This window comes from Condylostylus longicornis, unplaced genomic scaffold (genome assembly GCF_029603195.1).
Source record: "Condylostylus longicornis isolate FDR11 unplaced genomic scaffold, ASM2960319v2 ptg000016l, whole genome shotgun sequence".
Lineage (NCBI taxonomy): Eukaryota > Metazoa > Arthropoda > Insecta > Diptera > Dolichopodidae > Condylostylus > Condylostylus longicornis.
Genome location: NW_026577985.1, coordinates 302,471 through 323,838, shown reverse-complemented (window position 1 = coordinate 323,838; position 21,368 = coordinate 302,471). Strand labels below are relative to the sequence as shown.

Below are 21,368 nucleotides of genomic sequence, written 5' to 3'. Positions count from 1 at the left end.
AGTTCATTTCGTTAGAAGAAATTTTTTTTCCATCTCCACCCCCTCTCAAGTTATCACCTCTTGAAAATCGTAAAATTTGAATTTTTGACACCCTATATTTCCGAAACCGCAAGCTTTTCCAAATTTTTATAAACGCAAAAAGCTAACGGTAAATTTCGTGACACTAAAAAATATAATTATTTTTCTTAACTCACACAATTAACCCTTAAAATCGAGCATTATGTTAACCCCTTTTTATGTTAATTTTTGCTTTATTTCAAAGACTGCATATATGCGTCATCCTAAATATATGCAATCCTAGTAATAGTTTTGTATATGAATGAAAATAATTTTTATAGTGTGATAGGTATACATAGACTGTATTTAAAAGCAGAATTTTCACTTGTTGAAGGGAAAAGTGCTACAATACAAACCATTGGTTTGACCCAACTTTATTTTTATAGTGACCTGACCGAGGTTTGAACCCGAGACCCTTCGGTTAAAGGGCCGGTGCCATTACCACTGCACCAATGGTCAGATAAATTTGTTTATGGTACATAGCTATTTGCTATCGATTTGTACTTTGACATTTTTTATTGTTCCATTTCTTCTTACAATAAATTCTTTAAACTCAAGATCCAATTGTTCTCATGATTCTACATGAATATTTACGTCAATATTGTTTCTTATTTTGCACTTAAAGCTCGCAAAATCTGTAGTACTATTTTGTCAAAGTGGGTTTATATAATGTTCTAGTTATTTTTATACCCGTACGAACAAATGTTCGAAGGGTATACTAAATTTGCCTTACCGTTTGTAACGCTAAGAAATAACGGTCTTAGATATAGACTCAAGTGTATGTTTTTGATCAGCGTCAAATTCTGAGTTGATTTAGCTTTGTCTGTCCGCCCGTCTATCCATCCGTCCGTCCGTCCGTATGTCCGTCTGTCCGTCTGTCCGTCTGTCCGTCTGTCCGTCGGTCCGTCCGTCCATCCCAACGATTACTCAAAAATTAATTGAGTTAAGTTCACCAAATTTTCACAAATGATTTATTGTAGTAAGTGCTACAATACAATTTCAAAATAGCTGCCATACAATTTCAAAATTTATTTGGCTATATCTCAGTAACTATAAAAGTTGTGGTGTTAAAATTTCACACAAACGAATGTATTAGTAGGGCCAATATGTTTCATAAAAGTCGTTGAAATTGCTTGGCTCCTTCTGGTACCTGCCATACAACTTCAAAAGTTATTTGACCATATGTCAGAAACTATTAAAGCTATGGTATTGAAATTTCACACAAACGAATATATAGGTAGGGCCAATTCTCATATTAAAGCAATGGACATATAAATTTTTGGAAAGATCGGAGCTCGAAAACTGATCTGCGGGCATTCAGATCAGTTCAGAGCATTTCAGGGAACTCGGATCGCAGAATTTGAAATTCTAGTAAGACCCAAATTTACATTTTCCTAGGTATGATAACTATAAGCTTACTAATGTCCTAAAAATTGGAAAAAAGTATTTAAGTTAACACAAGTTAACAACAATTTAAATCATTAACAATAGTATGTTCTCTCAAAAAACAAAGAATATAAGAAACAAAGGAAATGAATATTAAAAAAATATTATAATTAAAAGAAAAAAAATTAAAAAAATTGTATACATAAAAATAGCTTGTAGTTTATCTAAAAATTAACAGTTGGATTTAAAAATTTATTTTTTTTTTCAATTATGAATTAGCTAAGGAAATTATGAATATTTTGTGGTTTTGATTTCGATTTGAAAAGTGATAGTACAATTATACTTTCCAAATCATATCATAGTTTATTACATTTGTGTGGAGCGGCGTACTTGATTCTTTTGTTCGTAATTTCTAACTTGAATCTTACCATTCTTAAGTTTGAATTAATTGTCAAAATTTTAATTGACGAAACTTTAGCAAATATATCCGATATTACCGATTTAAACATATAACATAATAATTATTGTTTTTCATTTAGAGAGTTTAGGGGTAGTATAAATTTTGGAAGATTTTTATATAAAGATTACTTCTTTATATAGTATGGAGTGTCTAACAGGTAAATTGTGTAAAATCTTTAGCAATCAATTTTGTAGTACTCATAAATTTTTTAATCTTTGAATGAATTTATGGGCATAAATAATTGGAAGATATGGCAAATGTCTCTGAATTAAGGCATGGTAAGTTGCTATTTTAACATTTTGATTTCGATTAAGTTTGAACTAAGTTTTAAATATATGTATACATATATATACGATATATACGATATATATATATATATACGATATATATACGATAAGTTTTAATGTAAATGCTTTCCTAAAAACTTAATAGAATTTGAATCCTGAATTAGGCTCCCATTAACAAAAATATTTACTCTACTCTCATCACTTGAAGTACTTGGCTTAAATTTTATAAGTTTCGTTTTTACAGTATTTGGTACTAATTTATTAACACGAGCAAACTCTGAAATAATTGCCGCGTCATGACCCATCTGGGCAATACTATATTGAACGGATAAATTTGAAAGATATCATCCGCGAACTTTACTAATTTTCCATTGAGATTAAGATTTTTATTATCGTTCAAATATAGCGTAAATAATAAAGATTACAGTACACTGCCTTGAGGCGGCTTATGTATTTCAATCTCTGAGAAAAGTTTAAAAGTTAAAGTTATGTTATAAAGTTTCAGAGAAAAGTTAAGTTATTTTTAAAATTTCAAATTCTTTCTACCAGGTTTCATATCGCTTCAGTTTGTCCAAACGTATTTTGTGATGTACCAGTCAGACGCTTTTACAAAATCCGTCAATTATAAAATTAACAACATTAAGTACAGTCTCCTCAGATCCACATCCTTTCCTGAAACCAAATTGACTTGCTTAAAGTGAATTTTGCTCTTTAAAATATTTTAGTAATTGAGGAGATATTATTTTTTCATATGTTTTGTAAATTATTGACAGCAGTGCTATAGGCCGAATTTTTCTGCTTTTTCTACATTTGACTACTTTGGAATTAATGTTATTTTATGTACTTTTAACGCGTCACATTATGTACTGCTCTCAATTATGTGGTTGAAATTGTTGGTTTGAGCTTGCGACCAGCGTTCCCACTTGACTACAATTGCATCTATTTGAAAAAAATTTTTCCTTTAAATCTAGCTTAGATAAAAAGATACTCAAATCTGCTAAAATGTCGAAATTGACTACATTTGAAAATTTTGCTGATATATGGATACATTTTTTTTTTCAAACGCTAAATAAACATTAAAAAGTTGTTAAAATGCTGCTAGTATTAGATCGCGAAATTGCTTTATTTTCAAAAATGTTATTTGTTATCTTATACATTTTTTTCTCAAAATTGGGTATACTTTGTTTTTACCGAGTGGGAACACGGCTTATCGACAATATATGCGATAGTATATTTTTACCTGTATATAAATATGTAACATTTTTGGCATTATGTTGTCATATCTTGAAGTGGGAGATAATTTTAAATTATCAACGAATTGTGAAAGTGTTCTCATAGAATTAAAGTCGTCATCGACATTTGTTTCAACTTTATCCCGCAAAAGATTCAATGAATCAATAAAGTATTCATTAAAAGTTCTGGCCTTTGCTTTATTATTAAAAATTTTGCGTGCTGTCGTTATTTAACAATTTATAATTCGTATTTTTAGATTTCCTATTTACTATAATATTATACTGCTATGATTTCAAGTAATATTGAAATCATAGCAGTTATTTACAGTAACTTTTATTTTTTTTTATTAACGACTTGAGCGTTTTATTCATCCAGACCCAGTCAAATCTAAGTGGATACACTTCTTTGAAAATTGTTGTGTTGTTTGATGCTACTGCTGTAATAATAGACATCAATTCTTCGAATTGTTAACGGTCGTTACTTCCAGTACGTGCAAAAATATTATCATCCAATTCAACTCTAAAATTTTCTTAATATGTTCACTTTTATCAACATATTTACTATTTTAGTAATTAATTTTCAACTTTCAATAGATCAAATTATGCTCTGTTAAATTATGTTCAACTGAATTAATCTCCAAAAACATTGGAATATTGCTAAAAACATTGTCAAATTAAGTTTTGATTAGATGTCTTGTTACTAATTTATGACAAAGTCCGACATCCAATGATTCAAAGAAAGTAGTAACAAAATGTTTTTCGAATTATTTGTTAGAACATTTATATTTGAATCCCCCTTAATATTCTGTTTATTTTATTTTATTATCTAGGCTCTTTAATAATACTGGAAAAATCTAAAAACTGGCATTTGTGGGATATGTAGAATTATATTAAATGTAAAGACCTTTCAAGGATTTTAATATCGTCTAACTTAACTACAATATAACAAACAGAATTCTTACTTTTTTTTATAAATAAGAGTGTATTTTAAATTTTCTCTTACAAATATGGATGTACCAGCACATTCATGTTCAGTTCCACAACAAGATATTATTCATTAAAAGCTAGGATAGGAAGCTTAGAAATACTCTCAGTGACCCATGTTTGTTGAATTATCATTACATCGGGTAATAGTGGTAAAGCAGCTAAAAAAATTTTATTAAAACATACTAAATTTCCTTATTGACGATATACTCCTCACGCTTACCGATAAAATGTTAAAGAATTTATCCTTAGCACCTTCCAAATAACTCTCATATGAACAAATATTTTTAAATATTTATGTTATTTATAATAAAAAAAATTTGATATGGTCAGCACATAACCGACCGCAATGTGTATTGTTTAGTTAAATGTTACAGAATAATAAAAAAATTAAAAATATCTGTATAATACTTCTTTCCAATTTTTAAAACCCGGATTCCCTGAAATGCTCGCCATTTAGTTTCGGTAACAACCAGAACTCAAATATCAAATTTCAAGAAATTCCATCAATTCGTTTCGTAGATATGGGGAAAAATATAAAAGCGGCCCGCAGATCAGTTTTCGAGCCCCGATCTTTCAAAAAAATTTATATTTTGATTGTTTTAATACGAAGAATTTAAATATTAAATTTCAATGAAATCGGTTGGTTATTTCTTTTTATATACGCAAAAATGTATATTTGGCCCGTAGTAAACGTCCAGTTGCTGAGGCCTGATTGTTTCCAAAAGTTGGAAAGTTTCGCGAACGGTTCAGCTGAGCTTATATTAAATTATATGGTATTATATTAAATTATATTAAATTTAATGTAAATCGGTTGAATATTTTCTTCAAAATGTTCAAAAATGTAAAACAGGCCCACTAAAAAGTGCAGTTCCCGAGGCCTGATATAAGTTAAGTTGCGAAACGAAATTTAAGTAATTTGATCCTGTCTTAAACACGCGTAGCAATTAATGAAAAACAAACCAAACGCATCAGCTAATTTTTGGGGGAATTTCTTGCAACATAATTTCACATAATCAATTGTCACGTTGCATTGACACAGGTAGAGCTTTTATTAAAAATAATAATTATTTGCAAAACTTCACTTTTAAGTTAGCTTTCTATCAGATTGGATCAATAAAACTTGATTTAAAAGTAAAAGAGTTTTTCATTTAATTTTTTTGGATTAAGAACATTGAATTTTGAATTAATATTTTTGACTTACAAAGTGATAAATATTAACTGGCGCCCGAGCAGGTACAGTTCAGTTTAGTGGTAATATAAAATTGAAGCATAGTGCTACCTGCATTTTTACAAAAAAAAATATAATGTTTGAACTGAAAATTTTTGAACTTAAAATAAATTGAATATGAACTGAAAATTTTTGAACTTAAAATAAATTAAAGTAAATTGAATTTAAGCTGAAAAATAAATCAATTAAATTAAAAAAGTGTACTTACCTTAAATAATAAAGGCAAAAAAGAAAAAAATAATAAAAAATTTTTTATCAAATTACTGAACTCTAATTAGAAAAAAAATCAAAGGATAATAAAAAAATCTGATGTGGTCAGCACATAACCGACCGCATTGTCTATTGTCTAGTTAAATGAAAGTGTTACAGAATATTATAAAAATGTCTGTTAAATACTTCTTTCCAATTTTTAGGACATTAGTAAACTTATAGTTAACATACTTAGAAAAATGTAAATTTGGCTCTTAGTAGAGTTTCGCTTTGTGCTACCCGAATTCCCTGAAATGCTCGCCAGTTAGTTTCGGTAACAACCAGAACTCAAATATCAAATTTCAAGAAATTCCATCAATTTGTTCTGTGGATATGGTGAAAAATGTAAAATCGGCCCGCTGATCAATTTTTGAGTCCTGATCTTTCCAAAAAAGTTATATGTTCATTGTTTTAATACGAGGAGTTCATATATTAAATTTCAATGAAATCGGTTGATTATTTCTCTTTATATACACAAAAATGTATATTTGGCCCGTAGTAAATGTCTAGTTGCCGATGCCTGATTTCTTCCAAAACATACGAATTTTTGCGGACGGTCGAGCTGAGATTATATATAAAATTTCAGGTAAATCGGTTCAGCCGAACTTGAGATACGCGGTTGCACGCACAGACCGACAGGTTGCTAAAAATAGTTTATTTACACTTCCCTACTATGGAGAAGTACGTTCCCACCGAAAACTCGATATGCAAAATTTGTTGCCATCACATAACCTACCTATTGTTTACACAATACAGTCGGTAAAAATTTGTAATTTAAAATAAAACGAATAATAAAACGAATAATAAAACGAAACGTGTAACGGTAATACATTTTATATGTATATGTATATTTATGCTGTTATATAATTTTATGAGTTACTGTAACTACTAATCTCTGATGAGGAGATAGGAGACCGACGACCATCAGAATTTTTTGGTTATTTGAAGCAATCGCCACGTTCAGAAGCTACACTATGTGGGGAATTAATCAAAGAACTTTGGCTTAGTCATCTTCCACATGTAACCAACATGGCTCTAATATCGCAAAACGTACCAGATATCCAAACACTATTGAAAACTGCTGACAAAATTTGACATGCCATGCAGAATGCAAACATAAATCAGAACTAAACTGCAAGCCCTCTATCAATTTTAATCCGGCAATAATTTTTTCCTCCTAAGAATCTAATTTGAATCGATCGTCGATTTGAGGTAAAGGAAATTAATAGACCCATCAACATCCCTCGTTATATTAAAATATTCCAACTCATGTAACTTTGGCTTCGGTAAACTTTTAAAGGACCTAGCCTTACTGTTTTACCCAATTTCACTTACATATCGCAACATTCCGTTGTCCATAGTATACAATTGGTGCCGTAAAAGGACTCTGTGGATCGGCGTTCCTGTAGAGACTACCTCAGATTGAACACGATAACGGTGCAAGACAGCTATCCTATACCCCTCATACAGGATTTCAGCGCAAGGCTACATGGATGCAAGATATTCTCCAAAATCGATTTGTTTAGGGCATGTGATCAAATACCAGTGGCTCCAGAAGAACTTAACAAAATCGCAGTCTTCACACCGTATATTTGAATTTCCCCTCATGAGCTCCGCTTTAAGGAACGAAACTCAAACTTCCCAGCGTTTTATGAATCAGATATTATTTGTATTAGACTTCGCTTTCGTCTGTATAGATGATTTCTTAGTTTCAAGTAGAGATTTTTCGGAACATTTAAATCATGTCAGGCTAGCAAAGTTTGGTTTAAGTATTAAATAAATGTGTGCTAAACGCTAAAACCCTAAATTTCTTTGGCCGTACTGTTACTGGTGAAAGCGAATGGTGTTCTGTCATTTGTGGTTTATATAAATAATATTCCCAATATATTAAACAGACTCAGTGTTTTCTGGGAATGGTAAATTACCACCAACAGTTTATCCCAAATCTCGCGGATCTACTGACATCCATCTTTTTGCATTTAACGGCCCTGCAGAAGTCTTCTGAAACCGATTTTACGTGGTCCGAAGAGTGTAATGTTTCATTCGTGTAATGTTCGGTGCATTAAATTTTGCGGTGGGCGCGGTCTTCTAAGAATACTATTCCGGCTCCTGGAAACCAATCTCTTTCTTTTCAAAAAAATTGTCGTCAGCTAAGACTCGTTATTATTACGACAGCGACAGGGAAATTATTGCCCATTTATTTGGCCGTTAAACACTTCACACTGATTATCTTTCACGTGATTTCGAATATTCGTCAATAAATTTGGATTTAAATCTTAGTGACTTTATCTTGATACATAAAGAAGATTATACTTTAAGAAATTATACTTCAGATGACTTTAAAACTAACACGTTGTAGTCCTCTTACATCTTACATAGACGTCTCGTTATCAACAGAGAAATTATTCTGCGAAACTTCAACTCGCAAAAATAGGCTATGGATAGCAGAACCATTGCACAATCTGTCCTATTCCGGAGTTCGGTGAATAATAAAATTGGTTGCTAAACGATACTTTTGGCCGAATATGAACAAGACATAAGCTTCTGGTCGATCCTGTAACCAGAAGTCTAAGATTACCAGCCATACAAAGTCGACGCCGGATAAAACAGCGGTCCCTTCAGGAAGATTTGAACATTTACATATGGATTTTACTGGCCCACTTCCGCCATTGAATGGTTCCGATGATAGCGGAAAAGTAAATGGTGACAACAGCGAAAAATAAATGGTGACACTTGATTTCGCGAGTAAACACAATTTAAGGCATAATGTCCAAGATAACCATTCCTCTTATTCATATCAGTAAATATTACATTCGTTTTTAATTATCTTGTCGCTTCATTATGTGTAATTTTCAATACACTTATATTTGGACGTTTGCATTGCAGTGGGACGCAAAGAAAAATTCATTACTTAAACACCTTAATTATCGGTTTTAAAAGTTATGCCACATTTAATTGCACTAGTAAATGTATATAAATTCATCATTTAATAACCACATTTTTAACACTTTTCCAAAAAAAAATTTTGAAAAAAAGGGCTTATTAGTTTCACTCTGTCCGTCCCTCCGTCTTTCCGTGTGTCTGTTTACAAAACCTTTACTCCGTTCAAGATAGAAAACTAACATTTCATACGTACATAGACCTATACTAAAAACTTATTTCCATAGAAGATTTTACCTTTCTCCTCCCTTCTAAAAGTTATAGCTCCTCAAGAACCTAAAAATCCCAATTTTTGACTACTTTGACAAAATGGCTGCCAAAATTAACCGTTAACTTAAGCCAGTTTTTCAGAATTTTTGATATTGTTTTTCTTCTAAACCATAAGCTTTAGGAGTTTGAAATTTAAGAAGCTTTTAAATATTGATAAATAGTTTATTTCATTAGAGGAAATTTTTCATCCACCTAAAAAACTTTCTCAAGCTATCGCCTCTTGAAATTTCAAAAATTTGAATTTTTAGCACCTTATATTTCCGAAACTGCAAGATTTTCGAATTCCTATTTTCCTTAACTCACGTGGTTAACTCTTAAATTTCGGCATTATGTTAAATTATAAGTAGTTTTTTAAATTTGAAAATTTTAAACCATTTAAGTTTAAATTTATTATTCATCACAAGAAATTTATAGAATAAAAATATTTGTAATTATCTCTAAGAAACTGAAATGATATCCTAATTTCTTTAAACGGTTGTTTAATTTACTTTAAGATTTTACTTTGTTCCCTAATGGGTTATAATGCAAATTCAGTATATCCTTCGAACGTACGTTCATACAGCTATAAAAACGTTATTACACTATTATATTAATAATTTTATTGTGAATACATGATTCACAACAAAAACAGAAACTCTATAATATGTCCTATATTATTACTTAATTTTTAAAAAGAAATTACAAGATATTATCAAATTATTATTATTTAAAATGCTACATTTAGAGCAGTTTACCGCCATATTTAATAAGAAGCAAAAAAAGAATGAAAAAGATAAAAGAAACTCAAAAAATATAAAGCAATTTAAGTGAATGGGGCAAAAGAAACAAATTGTGAAAGTTTGGTGATATACGCTCTATTTGTTTTTTGGATATCATGCGATCGAACGGACGGGTACGGACTTGTGTAAAACCTCTTAAATTTGTTTTGTTACAAATCTCTTACCCTTCTAGAAGTACATATAAACATTTTTTTTACCTCGGAAATGCTAAATACACACATATCTGTAATGTAAATTGATCTAAATAAAATAATAAAACCGAAAAAATGTTTTTACAGAATTGTATTAGCTATTACCAATAATTAATATTGAAATTGATGCGAAAGCGATAGTAAAAGAAAAGCCTAAACGAGAAATGCCGAACGTTTAAAGTAAATTTACTGAAGTTATAATATTTGACTTAAATATGCTAATTGAAACAATTCTCAATAAAATTAAACATATTCTACTCTCATTAATGAGAATGTATGTAAAAATTAAATTTACCTCAACCAAAATAAAACGTACATATATTCTGAGCTGATTAACCTACTCAAAAACTAAATATTTACTTTAAAAGATGTGGTGGACTAGATCTATGTTTTGCAAAGAAAAATATTTACCTAAGCAATATGTATAACGGTTGTGCATTTACAATAACGCCCTATTGAAATGATTTTCAAAATAATAGAAAACAGATCTTATATAAGATTATTTGAATTACGAGTGCATATCCCGTAGAAAAAACTTTGATGTGATCAGCACATAACCCACCGCAATGTACATTGTCTAGATTAGCAAAAGTATTCCAGAATGTTATGAAAATGCGTTTTAAACAATTCTTTACAATTTCAAGGGCATTAATAGGCTTTCAGTTAACCTAAAAAAATGTGTATTTGGCTCTTAGTAGAGTTCCATTTTATGGTGTTAGTTATACGAAAAGTTCTTCAGTAACTTCTGGTAACAACCAGACTTCAAATATTAAATTCCAAAAAATTCCATCAATTCGTACCGTAGATATGGCAAAAAACATAATATCGACCCTCAGATGAGTTTCCGTGGCTTGATCTTTCTAAAAAATTTATACGGGCCTGTTTTACTTTTTTGATCATTTTGAATAAAATATTCAACAGATTTACTTGAAATTTCAAATGTAAGGTTTATGCGACCGTTCGCGAAATCTTCTAATTTTTGGAAGAAATTAGGAATTTGCAGTTGGTCGTTTACTGCGGGCCAAGTATACATTTTTGCGTGTGCAACGAAGAATAATGAACCAACTTCCTTGAAACTTAATATTTAAGTTCGGGATGTTAAAACAGTGAAGATATAAATTTTTTGGAAAAGTACGAAATCGAACTGGGGCCGATTTTACAATTGTTACCATATCTACGGGAACGAATTGATGGAGTTTCTTAAAATTTGATATTTGAGTTTTGTATGTTATCGAAACTAATTGGTCAGCTTTTCAGAGAATTCGGGTGTTAGCGAAATCCGACCAAGAGCCAAATTTGCATTTTTCTAGGAATGTTAACTAAAAGCTTACTATCTCCCTTAAAACTGAAAGGAATTGTTAGACGGCGATTTGCGCTAACATTTTATGCAAAAACCACCAAAACGGAACATTCTCCCGGCCTTGGCATCTGTGGCTGAAGATGACAAAACGATGTGTTGATGTTTTTCTAAAGAGAGCTTCGGGTTCTGATCTGAGTCAGACGTGCCAAGCGAGCGCTTAAGTTAAAAAAAAGAAAAAATTTTTTATAATAACAATTAAAGCACTAAGGGATTTAAACTTGTTTAAGAAAATATATTTAAAATTATTTAAGAATTCCTGATCATAAAATCTCAGGGTGTTGATTGATTATTAATAGTAATTAATCGTTAATATTGAGAAATTGGTCTCAAAAACAATAGCCAAGTACCCGCATGGCAAAAAAGAAGAAAAAAAAAAAATTAAAATATCTCCTTCTATGATGAACGAAATGGCAGATAGCAACATTGTGAGTATAAAAAACAACAAGATTATAACGGATAATCCAATAGAAACAAATGGAAACGAAAACGAAAGCGAGAAAGAGCACACCATAGATATTGAACTGAGTGAGACAGCAAATAACACTATCGAATGTAAATGGGTTAAAATAATGCCGCGTAAGCAACAATATCAAGAGCAACAAAGTGGAAAGAAAAGGAAAATAGAAGACACAGAAAATTTGAATACAAACATGTTTGCAATTTTAGATAGAGAAAGCGACAATATGGACCACAATATTAGTAAAAGCTATAATGTTCAAAATGCAGAAAAAGGTACTAATAATACTAACCTAGACGATAAGTTCAATAAAGGTAAAGTAAAATTTTGCCCCCCAATTATAATGGCCGAAAGTAATTTCAAAAATGTAATAGATTTTGTTAAAACAAAAATTAAAATTGAAAAAAATAATTTTAAAGTTACTAATAATTTTAGGAAAAATAAAACCAAAATATTTGTAACTGATTCGAATTTACACAGGGATATATTGGAATATTTGCGAGGAAAAAATATTGATTCGTTTTCATATACACCAAAAGATAAAAAGGTAATTAATTTATTATTAAAAGGTATAAATAGTGCTTTTACTGTCACTGATGTTGAAAATGAATTGAAAAATTTGTTTCCACATATAAAATTCTCGAAGATTTGCAATTTCTCAACAATAAATTCTAGAGCCAAGGGTATAAATCTGGGAATTATTTTGGTTCAACTTGAACCGGGCGAAAATATACAACAGCTAATAAAAACTAATTATATTCTGTACCAAAAGGTATATTGGGAGCAATTATTAGTAGACAAACCAGTTCAATGTATGAGATGTCAAGACTTCGGACATGCAGCATCCAACTGCAGTAGAAAATATAGATGCGTTAAATGTACTTTTGAACACGGGCCAAAAGAATGTCCAATAATAAGAAATAAAGATAAACCAGTTTGCACGAACTGTGGAGGTGAACATCCAGCCAATTATCGTGGTTGCGAATATTACAAAGAATATTTGGCCAGGCGTAGATATAGGTTAAAAAGCCAAAAAGAAAAAATAACTAAATCGAAAAAAGTAAGTTACAGTAGCTATATTGACAACAAAACATCTTTCGCTAGCCTATTTCGCAAGGAAAACCAAAATAAAAGGGGTGAAAAAGGCAAAAAGAACAATGAAACGATAAATGAATTTTTAGAAATATCAAATGATTTATTTGGAATGAGTCTTACAAATCTATTACAGGAAATTGGCGAATTTATGACAATTTATAAAAAGTTAAAAACGTTAGAAGAAAAACAATTTTCGTATATTCAATTTATAGTAAAGTTGCAAAATAATAATGATGATTAATAATATATCAACTATAATATTAAATGTTCAATCAATAAGGAATCTAGGTAGAAGGACTTTTCTTCACAGTATATTGGAAGACCTAGAACCAAACTTTGCTTTCATAACTGAAACTAGATTAAAATCGTTTCACAAAGTTGTTATGGATAATTATAAAATGATGAGAAATGACAAAGGTCAGGGTTCGGCAATTTTCTTCCAAAAAAATTTCAAATTGAATCAATTAGACGCAACCAATTTCGAAATGCCTATAACTCTTGCAAGTGGTACTTTAATTGACTCTAATAGCGCTAGAAAAACATTATTATTGTGTTCGATTTACATAAGGCCAAATTGTTCAGCTAATACTATAAAGGATACGTTAAGCAAAATTAACAATATGGCGAAAAACTATGACTTTTGCATATGTGGCGGGGATCTCAACTCTAGGCACATTAATTTCGGAGATACGGCTTCCAATGCCAATGGTCAAGTTTTGAACACGTGGTTTGAAGACAACATTAGTGAGACAAGCCTAAATGTGATTTCACCAGGATCACCAACATTTCCAAGAAGCTCTTCAATCCTAGATTTGTTTATTATATCTGAAAATTTAATTAATAATCTCACTAACAACATCTTATGTCGAACGTATCCTTCCTTCTCAGATCATCTCACCATAAAAATGGATATATCTTTAAGTAGGTATAATATTGAATTAGCTGAGCCGAGAAAATTCAAGTCCTTTAAAAATACAAATTGGGTAAGATTTAGAAACGAAATAGAAAATTCTCTTACAAATGAACCTAATTTTCCACCTAACAACCGAAACCTAAATAACGAAGAAATAGATTATTTTATAAATAATTTTAATAATGTCATTAAAAATGTTTTAGATAATAACTCTGTGACGATTGAATCAAATATCAGAAAATTTAAGGATTTACCTAATGATGTTAAACATTTAATAGATATTAAAAGGAAATGGCAATATAAATTGAAAGCTATTTATCATAAGTATTTCAATCGACGTTCGAACGAATACAGAAGTTTAGAGTCAAGACTAAATTGTCTAAAGAAACTAATTAGTGAGAAAATATCTCTATATTTTAATACAAGGTTTCATAACAAGCTGAAAAGCATAAAACCAGGCCCAGAAGCGTTTAAAGAAATCAGAAAAATAATAGGAACAAAAGCTGACAAAACTTTTGACGTAGCACAAAATGGTGTCTCTTTAACAACGAACCAACAAAAATTATTTGCTTTCCAGAATTATTATACAAATTTATATGGATTAAAACCAACAGAGTCTAAAGTTGATCAGGAAATATGTGATGTTGTTACTAACTATATCAACTCACAGAGAGGTTGTAATAACGAAATAATTCCAATTACCACCTTTTCCGATACGAGCAATTCATTGCAAAACTCTGGAAAATTTATGAAATTATTGGATATTAAAAATATTTGTAACAATCTAAATAACAAAAAATCTACGGGACCTGACGAAATCAGTAATTTTGTAATTAAAAAATTACCAGATTGTGCGTTTAAGTATCTTTGCGTAATTTTCAATAACTGTATCAACAACGGCTACTTTCCAAATTCGTGGAAAATAGCCAGACTGTTACCAATTCCCAAAAGCAAAGCCAACTGTGAACCTAAGGATTTCCGCCCAATATCCTTGCTTTCTAACATTGGAAAAATTTTGGAAAGATTTATTTATGACAAAATTGAGAACTTCTGTATGTTACATCATATTATTCCAAAGTTTCAGTTCGGATTTCAGGCGAAACACTCGTCTACTGATGCATTACTTAAATTCCACAATGACGTAAATAATAGCTTGAGAAGTAAAAAAAGTAGTGTAGTATTAAAATTAGACACAGAAAAAGCATTCGACTCTGTTTGGACCATGGGATTAAAATATAAGTTAATAAAATTAAATTTTCCTACTGAAATAATAAGAATAGTAAATAGCTTTTTGGAAGATAGATTTCTTTTCGTGAACATTAGTGATGAAAAATCAGATTTGGTCAGAGTCGACAAAGGAGTCCCACAGGGTTCCATAACGGGACCCAAGCTTTTTAATATATACATGCATGATATACCAGCATCGTTTTATGACGGTCGAAGACAGGAAAGATCGAAACTAATCTTATATGCAGACGATACTTTACTATATTCACACGCAGAAAACCCGAAAATCGCCAAAAAATACGTAGAGAAACATGCTGAAAAAATAATTGAATTTAACAAAAAATGGAAGGTAAAAATTAACACTAGTAAATCGGAACTGATTTGCATAAGAAATGCTAGTGGAAAAGGACCACGAAATGCAGTAAAACAAAGTAATAACATAAAATTAAAGTTAGAACAAGAACAACTACTTTGTAAGAAAAATTTTAAATATCTCGGTATTCATTTCAACTTTCTACTTAAATTTAATTTACACGTAAACTACATACTGCAGAAAGCCGCAGGGGCGTATTCATTCCTGAGACCTTTGTTGACTCATAATGGTTTAAACGAAAAAAGTAAAATTTTAATATACAAACAGCTTATTCGTCCAATAATGACTTATGGTTTTCCCATTTGGTTCACATGCTCTCCAACATATGCTGAGAAATTGCAAATTTTTGAAAGGAAAGTCCTGAGAAATTGCACAAATAAGTATTACGAATCTCAAAATCGTAGATATTCCAATGACTTCCTGTATAATGAGGCGAAAATCGTACCACTGTATCAATATATGATAAACAATTCTCTTAAATATATAGAAAGAATAAAAAATCATCCCAATGAAATAGTTAAAAGAATATGTAATGAGGGTAATATAAATTTTGAATATTATCTCTCACCATTATATTTGAGTAATATAGAATCAACTAACCTATTTGAAATTAATACTAACAATTTGCCTAGGTTCTACAATTATTCCGTAGATACTAGAAATAATCATCGAGGCTAATTGGGCCAAGATGGAAACGTAGGTTAGGGTTAGAAGAGTTAAGGTTAGTTTTAAAAATAGTTTTAAGTTTTATCTATACAACAAAAAAAAAAAAAAAAAAAAAAAAAAAAATAAATAAAATAAAAAATGAATTTAGCACCGGGTGCAAGTGCGAAAGTAAAAATTAAAAAGATACGTAAAAAAAAAAAAAAAAAAAAAAAAGTAATAGATATACTAAGTCACTTTCAACTTAAAACTTACTATTTACTATTTTTGTAAAAAATAAAACCATCAAACCAAACATTGGACATAGTTTGATAAATCAACCATAATTATGTATATAATCATGTAACACAAATTACAATGTAAAATTATTTTGCAGGGATAATAAAGACTCTTTTTTCAATAATAAAAAAAAAATAATAATGTTTTTCTAAAGTTATCCATGTTGTAATGGTAAGTGTATCATTTCCAATCGAAAATGCTTAAACATAATTTCCATATTCTAAGGCAGCATCCTTTTAGGTTTTTAGGTTCTAACATCTGTAAATAGAAAACGTAAAAGGATGGAAGGTTATAGCGCCTGAGCTCGCTTTCCGGAAATCCAGGATGTGGAATTGGGGAAGGAGAGGAAAAAAAAAATAAATTAATAATCGGAAATTTTTGATTAAATCAAAAAAAAATTATTAATTAAATTTAAATATATATATATAGATATATTTAAGTGTAGATTCGAAAATATTGTATTAGGTGCATCTTGTAGTATTAAGTGTAGACTCGCAAAATTTTGTATTAGGTGTTCTCGTAGTATTAAGTGTAGGTTCGTAAATTTTGTATTAGGTGTTCTCCTAGTATTAAGTGTAGGACCGCAAATTTGATACAGTGTAGGTGCATAATTCCGATATAGTGTAGGTGCATAATTTCGATATAGCGTAGGTACATAATTTCAATAAAGTGTAGGTGCATAGTTTACGTTCGCGAATTTTTTTGCGTACGATTAAGCATTCTCGATTGATCAATGCGATGTTTCGGTTTCGTTCGCCCTTGAATGTATTGGTAGTAAGCAAATCTTCACTATTGAACGTTTTAGTGTCCCATTCTTCGTCTTGATGGTAACTACTCGAACTAGTCCATCTGGACCGGGGTGAGTCTCGATGATGCGGCCCATCAGCCATCTGCTTGGTGGCAAATTTTCATCTTTTAGGAGGACCAAGTCTCCCAATTGCATATTGTCATGCCTTTTAGTCCATTTTGGACGTTGTTGTAATCTGCACAAATATTCGCGGCTCCAAAAAGTCCAAAAGGTTTGATACAGCTTTTGAAGCAGTTGTCATCTGTTCAGCCGATTTTCAGCAAGATCTAAGATTGAAGGTTCAGGTGGCGTAACAATTACGTCGCCAATCAAAAAATGCCCAGGTGTTAGAGCCGTATAATCTTCTGGATTTCTCCTGATCTCGCATAAAGGCCTAGAATTTAGACAGGCTTCAATTTGAGCTAGAACAGTTGTCAATTCTTCATATGTTAATTTAATATTGCCGAGTACTCTCCTTAAGTGTTGCTTGGTAGATCGTACTCCAGCCTCCCACAAACCGCCGAAATGAGGTGAGCCCGGTGGTATAAAATGGAATGCAACACCTTCATTTTCGTGCGACTGCGCCAACTCTTCTTTTAATTGCTGTAGCATTTGTTTGTGTTGTTTGGCAATTTCCTTATTGGCCCCAACAAAATTAGTGCCGTTGTCACAGTAGATAGCTTGACATTTGCCACGTCTGCTGCTAAATCGTCTGTAAGCCGCGATGAAGCCTTCACTACTAAGATCCGTCACCAGTTCTATATGCATGGCCCTTTCTGTGAGGCATATGAAAATTGCAATGTATGCCTTGTACATCCTAGGATTTTTACCTTTGTGAGTCTTGATTTTAAAAGGCCCGCAGTAGTCAACTCCAGTATGTGTGAATGGTCGTGCAGTCCTGACTCGAAAAGCTGGCAAATCACCCATTAATTGGGTTTGAACTGCCGCGCGCTGTTTGTAGCATGTTATACACTTATGTATCACTTGTCGAATCTGGTTTCCTGCGCCAGTAATCCAATAGTTCCTATTTAACACATTCAACATAAGTTGGGCGCCACCATGTAAAGTTTCGCGATGAACCTTTTCCAACAATAGTCGCACAAAGGGACTTTTATCGGGAAGAATAATAGGAAATCTTTCATTGTAGTTTAATTCTGAGTGACGTAATCGACCTGCCATGCGCAATATTCCATTTTCGTCTAAAAAAAAGCTCAGTTTTGACAGACTACTATTTCCATTTATAACTTTTCGTTTTTGAAGCTCATATTTTTCATGCGCAAAATGATGCCCTTGAACAATGCGTATCCATGTAAATACACTTGCATTGAATTCTGTTGCTGTTATAGAACGGCCACCATGCTTGACTTTCTTAATAACATTCATAAATCTTTTCACATAGCTAGTTACTCGTATTAATTTCGTAAATGTTGAAAACCTATTTTGTAACCCTAGAATGTTGTTATCGTGATGATCGTTAGTGAGTGTACTGTAGCAAGTTGCTGATTTACGCACCTCTTCGTCGGTGCTCTTGCATGTGGCTGTATGAGGCCAAAATTGTTCAGGCATGCCCAACCATTCAGGTCCGCGCCACCATAAGTCCAGATTCGGCAGTTCTGACGGTAGGACACCCCGCGAAGCACAGTCTGCTGGGTTCTGCTTTGACGGTACATGTCGCCATATATTCTTTTCTAATAAATGGTGGATCTCAGCAGTTCGATTTGCCACAAAAGTAGTCCATTTACTTGGATGCCCTTGAAGCCAGGCCAAAACAATCTGGGAATCAGTCCAGGCCCGTACCTCTGACCAGTTCGTAATATTCAAAACGCAGATCATCCGTCTTATTAATTTTGCTAACAATGCTGCTCCACTCAGCTCTAGTCTTGGTAAAGAAATCGTCTTTATTGGAGCTGCTTTTGACTTTGCCGCCACAAGACTAATTTGCCTGTTACCGCTTTCGTTTGTGACTACCAAATAGACAACTGCCGCATACGCTTTAATTGAAGCATCGCAAAAACCATGTAGTTCCATTTTACATGCCGTCGAGGTGTAACTGAACCATCTAGTAATCTTAATCTTTTCTAATTCCATAAGACTGGATCTGTAGTTCTGCCATTCATCCTGTAGTGCCTTTTCCAAATCATCGTCCCAGCCCGAACGAGACAGCCATAATTTCTGTATCATTATCTTGGCCAAAATGATACAGGGTGCCAGCCAACCAAGCGGATCGAACAATTTAGACACTTCTGATAGAACTGATCGCTTTGTCCATTTCGAGGCTTCATCCTCCAATTTGGTAATTCTATACGAGAAGCAGTCGTTGGTTGGGTCCCATTGCACTCCTAGCGTCTTTACCGTTTCTGCATCCTCTATTTGCAAAGGCCATTCAATTTCTCGGTGCTCCTTAGGAACCGCCTGCAGTAATGGTGCCGCATTTGATGACCACTTACGTAATGAAAATCCACCCGAAGCCATCATGTTGATGAGTTGTTTCTGAAGTTGTAGTGCTTCTTCAAGTGAATCTGCGCCAGATAGCAAATCGTCAACATAAAAGGACTCTAATGTTACCTGCGATGCCGAAGGATATCTGATCCTTTCATCTGTAGCCAGCTGCTTTAACACTCGCGTAGCTAAAAAGGGTGCGGATTTAGTGCCAAAAGTCACGGTAGTTAATTTATAATCACAAATAGGTTGTCTAGGTCATTCTCGCCAAACTATTCGCTGATAATCGGTGTGTTTACTTTGCCAACTTTATATTTTCGAAATCGGAGCAAAAGAGTGGCCAAGTCGTCTTGGATGACTGGGCCCTTCATCATCTTGTCATTCAAGGATGAGCCGTTGGATGTGGGTCGCGGGGCATCTAAAACAACTCTTAATTTCGTGGTGGAGCTACTCTCCTTGATGACACCGTGATGCGGTAAATAATTGGAAATGACCTTTTGATTTTCATTTCTCAACTCGACTGGTTCCACCTTTTGCATATGATTCATGTTGCTATACTCATTAATGCACTTGATATAATCCTCTTGGAGTTGTCGATTTTTGCAAAACTGTTTTTCCATACCAAAGAGTCTGGCAACTGCAATGTGTCTCGAACTTCCAATCTCAATTGGGTCCTCTTCTATGAATGGTAGCTCCACCTGGTATCGTCCATATGCAGACCTTGAATGTGTACTGCAAAAATGTTTCTCGCATCAATCGGTGCGCCAAACGGACCCTTCCTTAAACCGTCTAATATTATTTGGCCAAAAACGTCAGCACCGATGAGTACGTCTATTTTTCCCATCTTGAAATTTTCGGGGTCAGCTAAAGTTAATCCATTCAGGTGTGGCCACTCTTGCACGAAGATGTCTCGCTCTGGTAACAAGTTCGTCAATCTTTTAAGCCCTAAACCCGAAACCTGTACTCCTGTAGAGCCATTTGCACTTTCAATTATTGCTTTGACCCTAGCCAATGATTGGCCAATATTTGTTTGTGATACACCGTGTATGTCAGCGACTATTCTCTCCTTTTTTAAACTTAAGCCTTGCACCAGTGACTCTGTTATAAAAGAACTTTGTGAGCCGGGATCAATCAGCCCCTTAGCTCTTTGATATCGGCCCGTAGTAGGTGAAACAACTCTGATATATGCTGTAGCTAGCAAGACCTGTTGTCTGGAATTGGCAGCCGTGCCGCATGTGTGGACGTTATGACTGTACCCGGCAGTCATAAGGTGCCAAAGTGGAGAACTCTGGCGCCACCGCTACTGCTTGCTGTGGAGTATGTACATGAAGCACCATTATTCGTTGACCCAGATGTAGCAACATGAAATGAAGTACTGCCCTTGTTCCGGTTTGAGTCGTTCTGTACTTGACTCCTTGAACCTGCAAATACTTTTCTAGCTGCTATTGCCTCCAATGTGCGGAACCTTGTTTTTAAAAAGTTTTCAAGCTGTCGTCAAGTTGGTAGCTGCTTTTCGACGCTTATGTTTTGTTCCCAAAGCTGATGCGTTTCCATTGGTAGCTTCTGGACTATGAGGTACACTGTAATTGGATCCCAGCCTTCCACATCATTTTGTAGATTTGTGAGAGCTTGTAAGCATTCATTTGTTGTGTCTAAAAGCCTTCTCACTGCAATGGCTGATTCCTGGTGCACGATCGCCTGGCCTGGCC

General features: G+C 32.7%; 1 protein-coding gene across 1 annotated transcript; it reads right to left on the bottom strand.

Moving 5' to 3' along the window:
* Positions 1–17,163: 17,163 nt before the first annotated feature.
* LOC129605868 (uncharacterized) lies at positions 17,164–20,926 on the bottom strand. Its single transcript, XM_055515863.1, has 3 exons — positions 20,358–20,926; positions 17,492–19,912; positions 17,164–17,416 (listed from the first exon to the last, which is right to left on the bottom strand). The coding sequence occupies exons 1-3, from the start codon at positions 20,924–20,926 to the stop codon at positions 17,164–17,166; spliced, it is 3,243 nt and encodes a 1,080-aa protein (XP_055371838.1).
* Between the last annotated feature and the right edge of the window lie 442 nt (positions 20,927–21,368).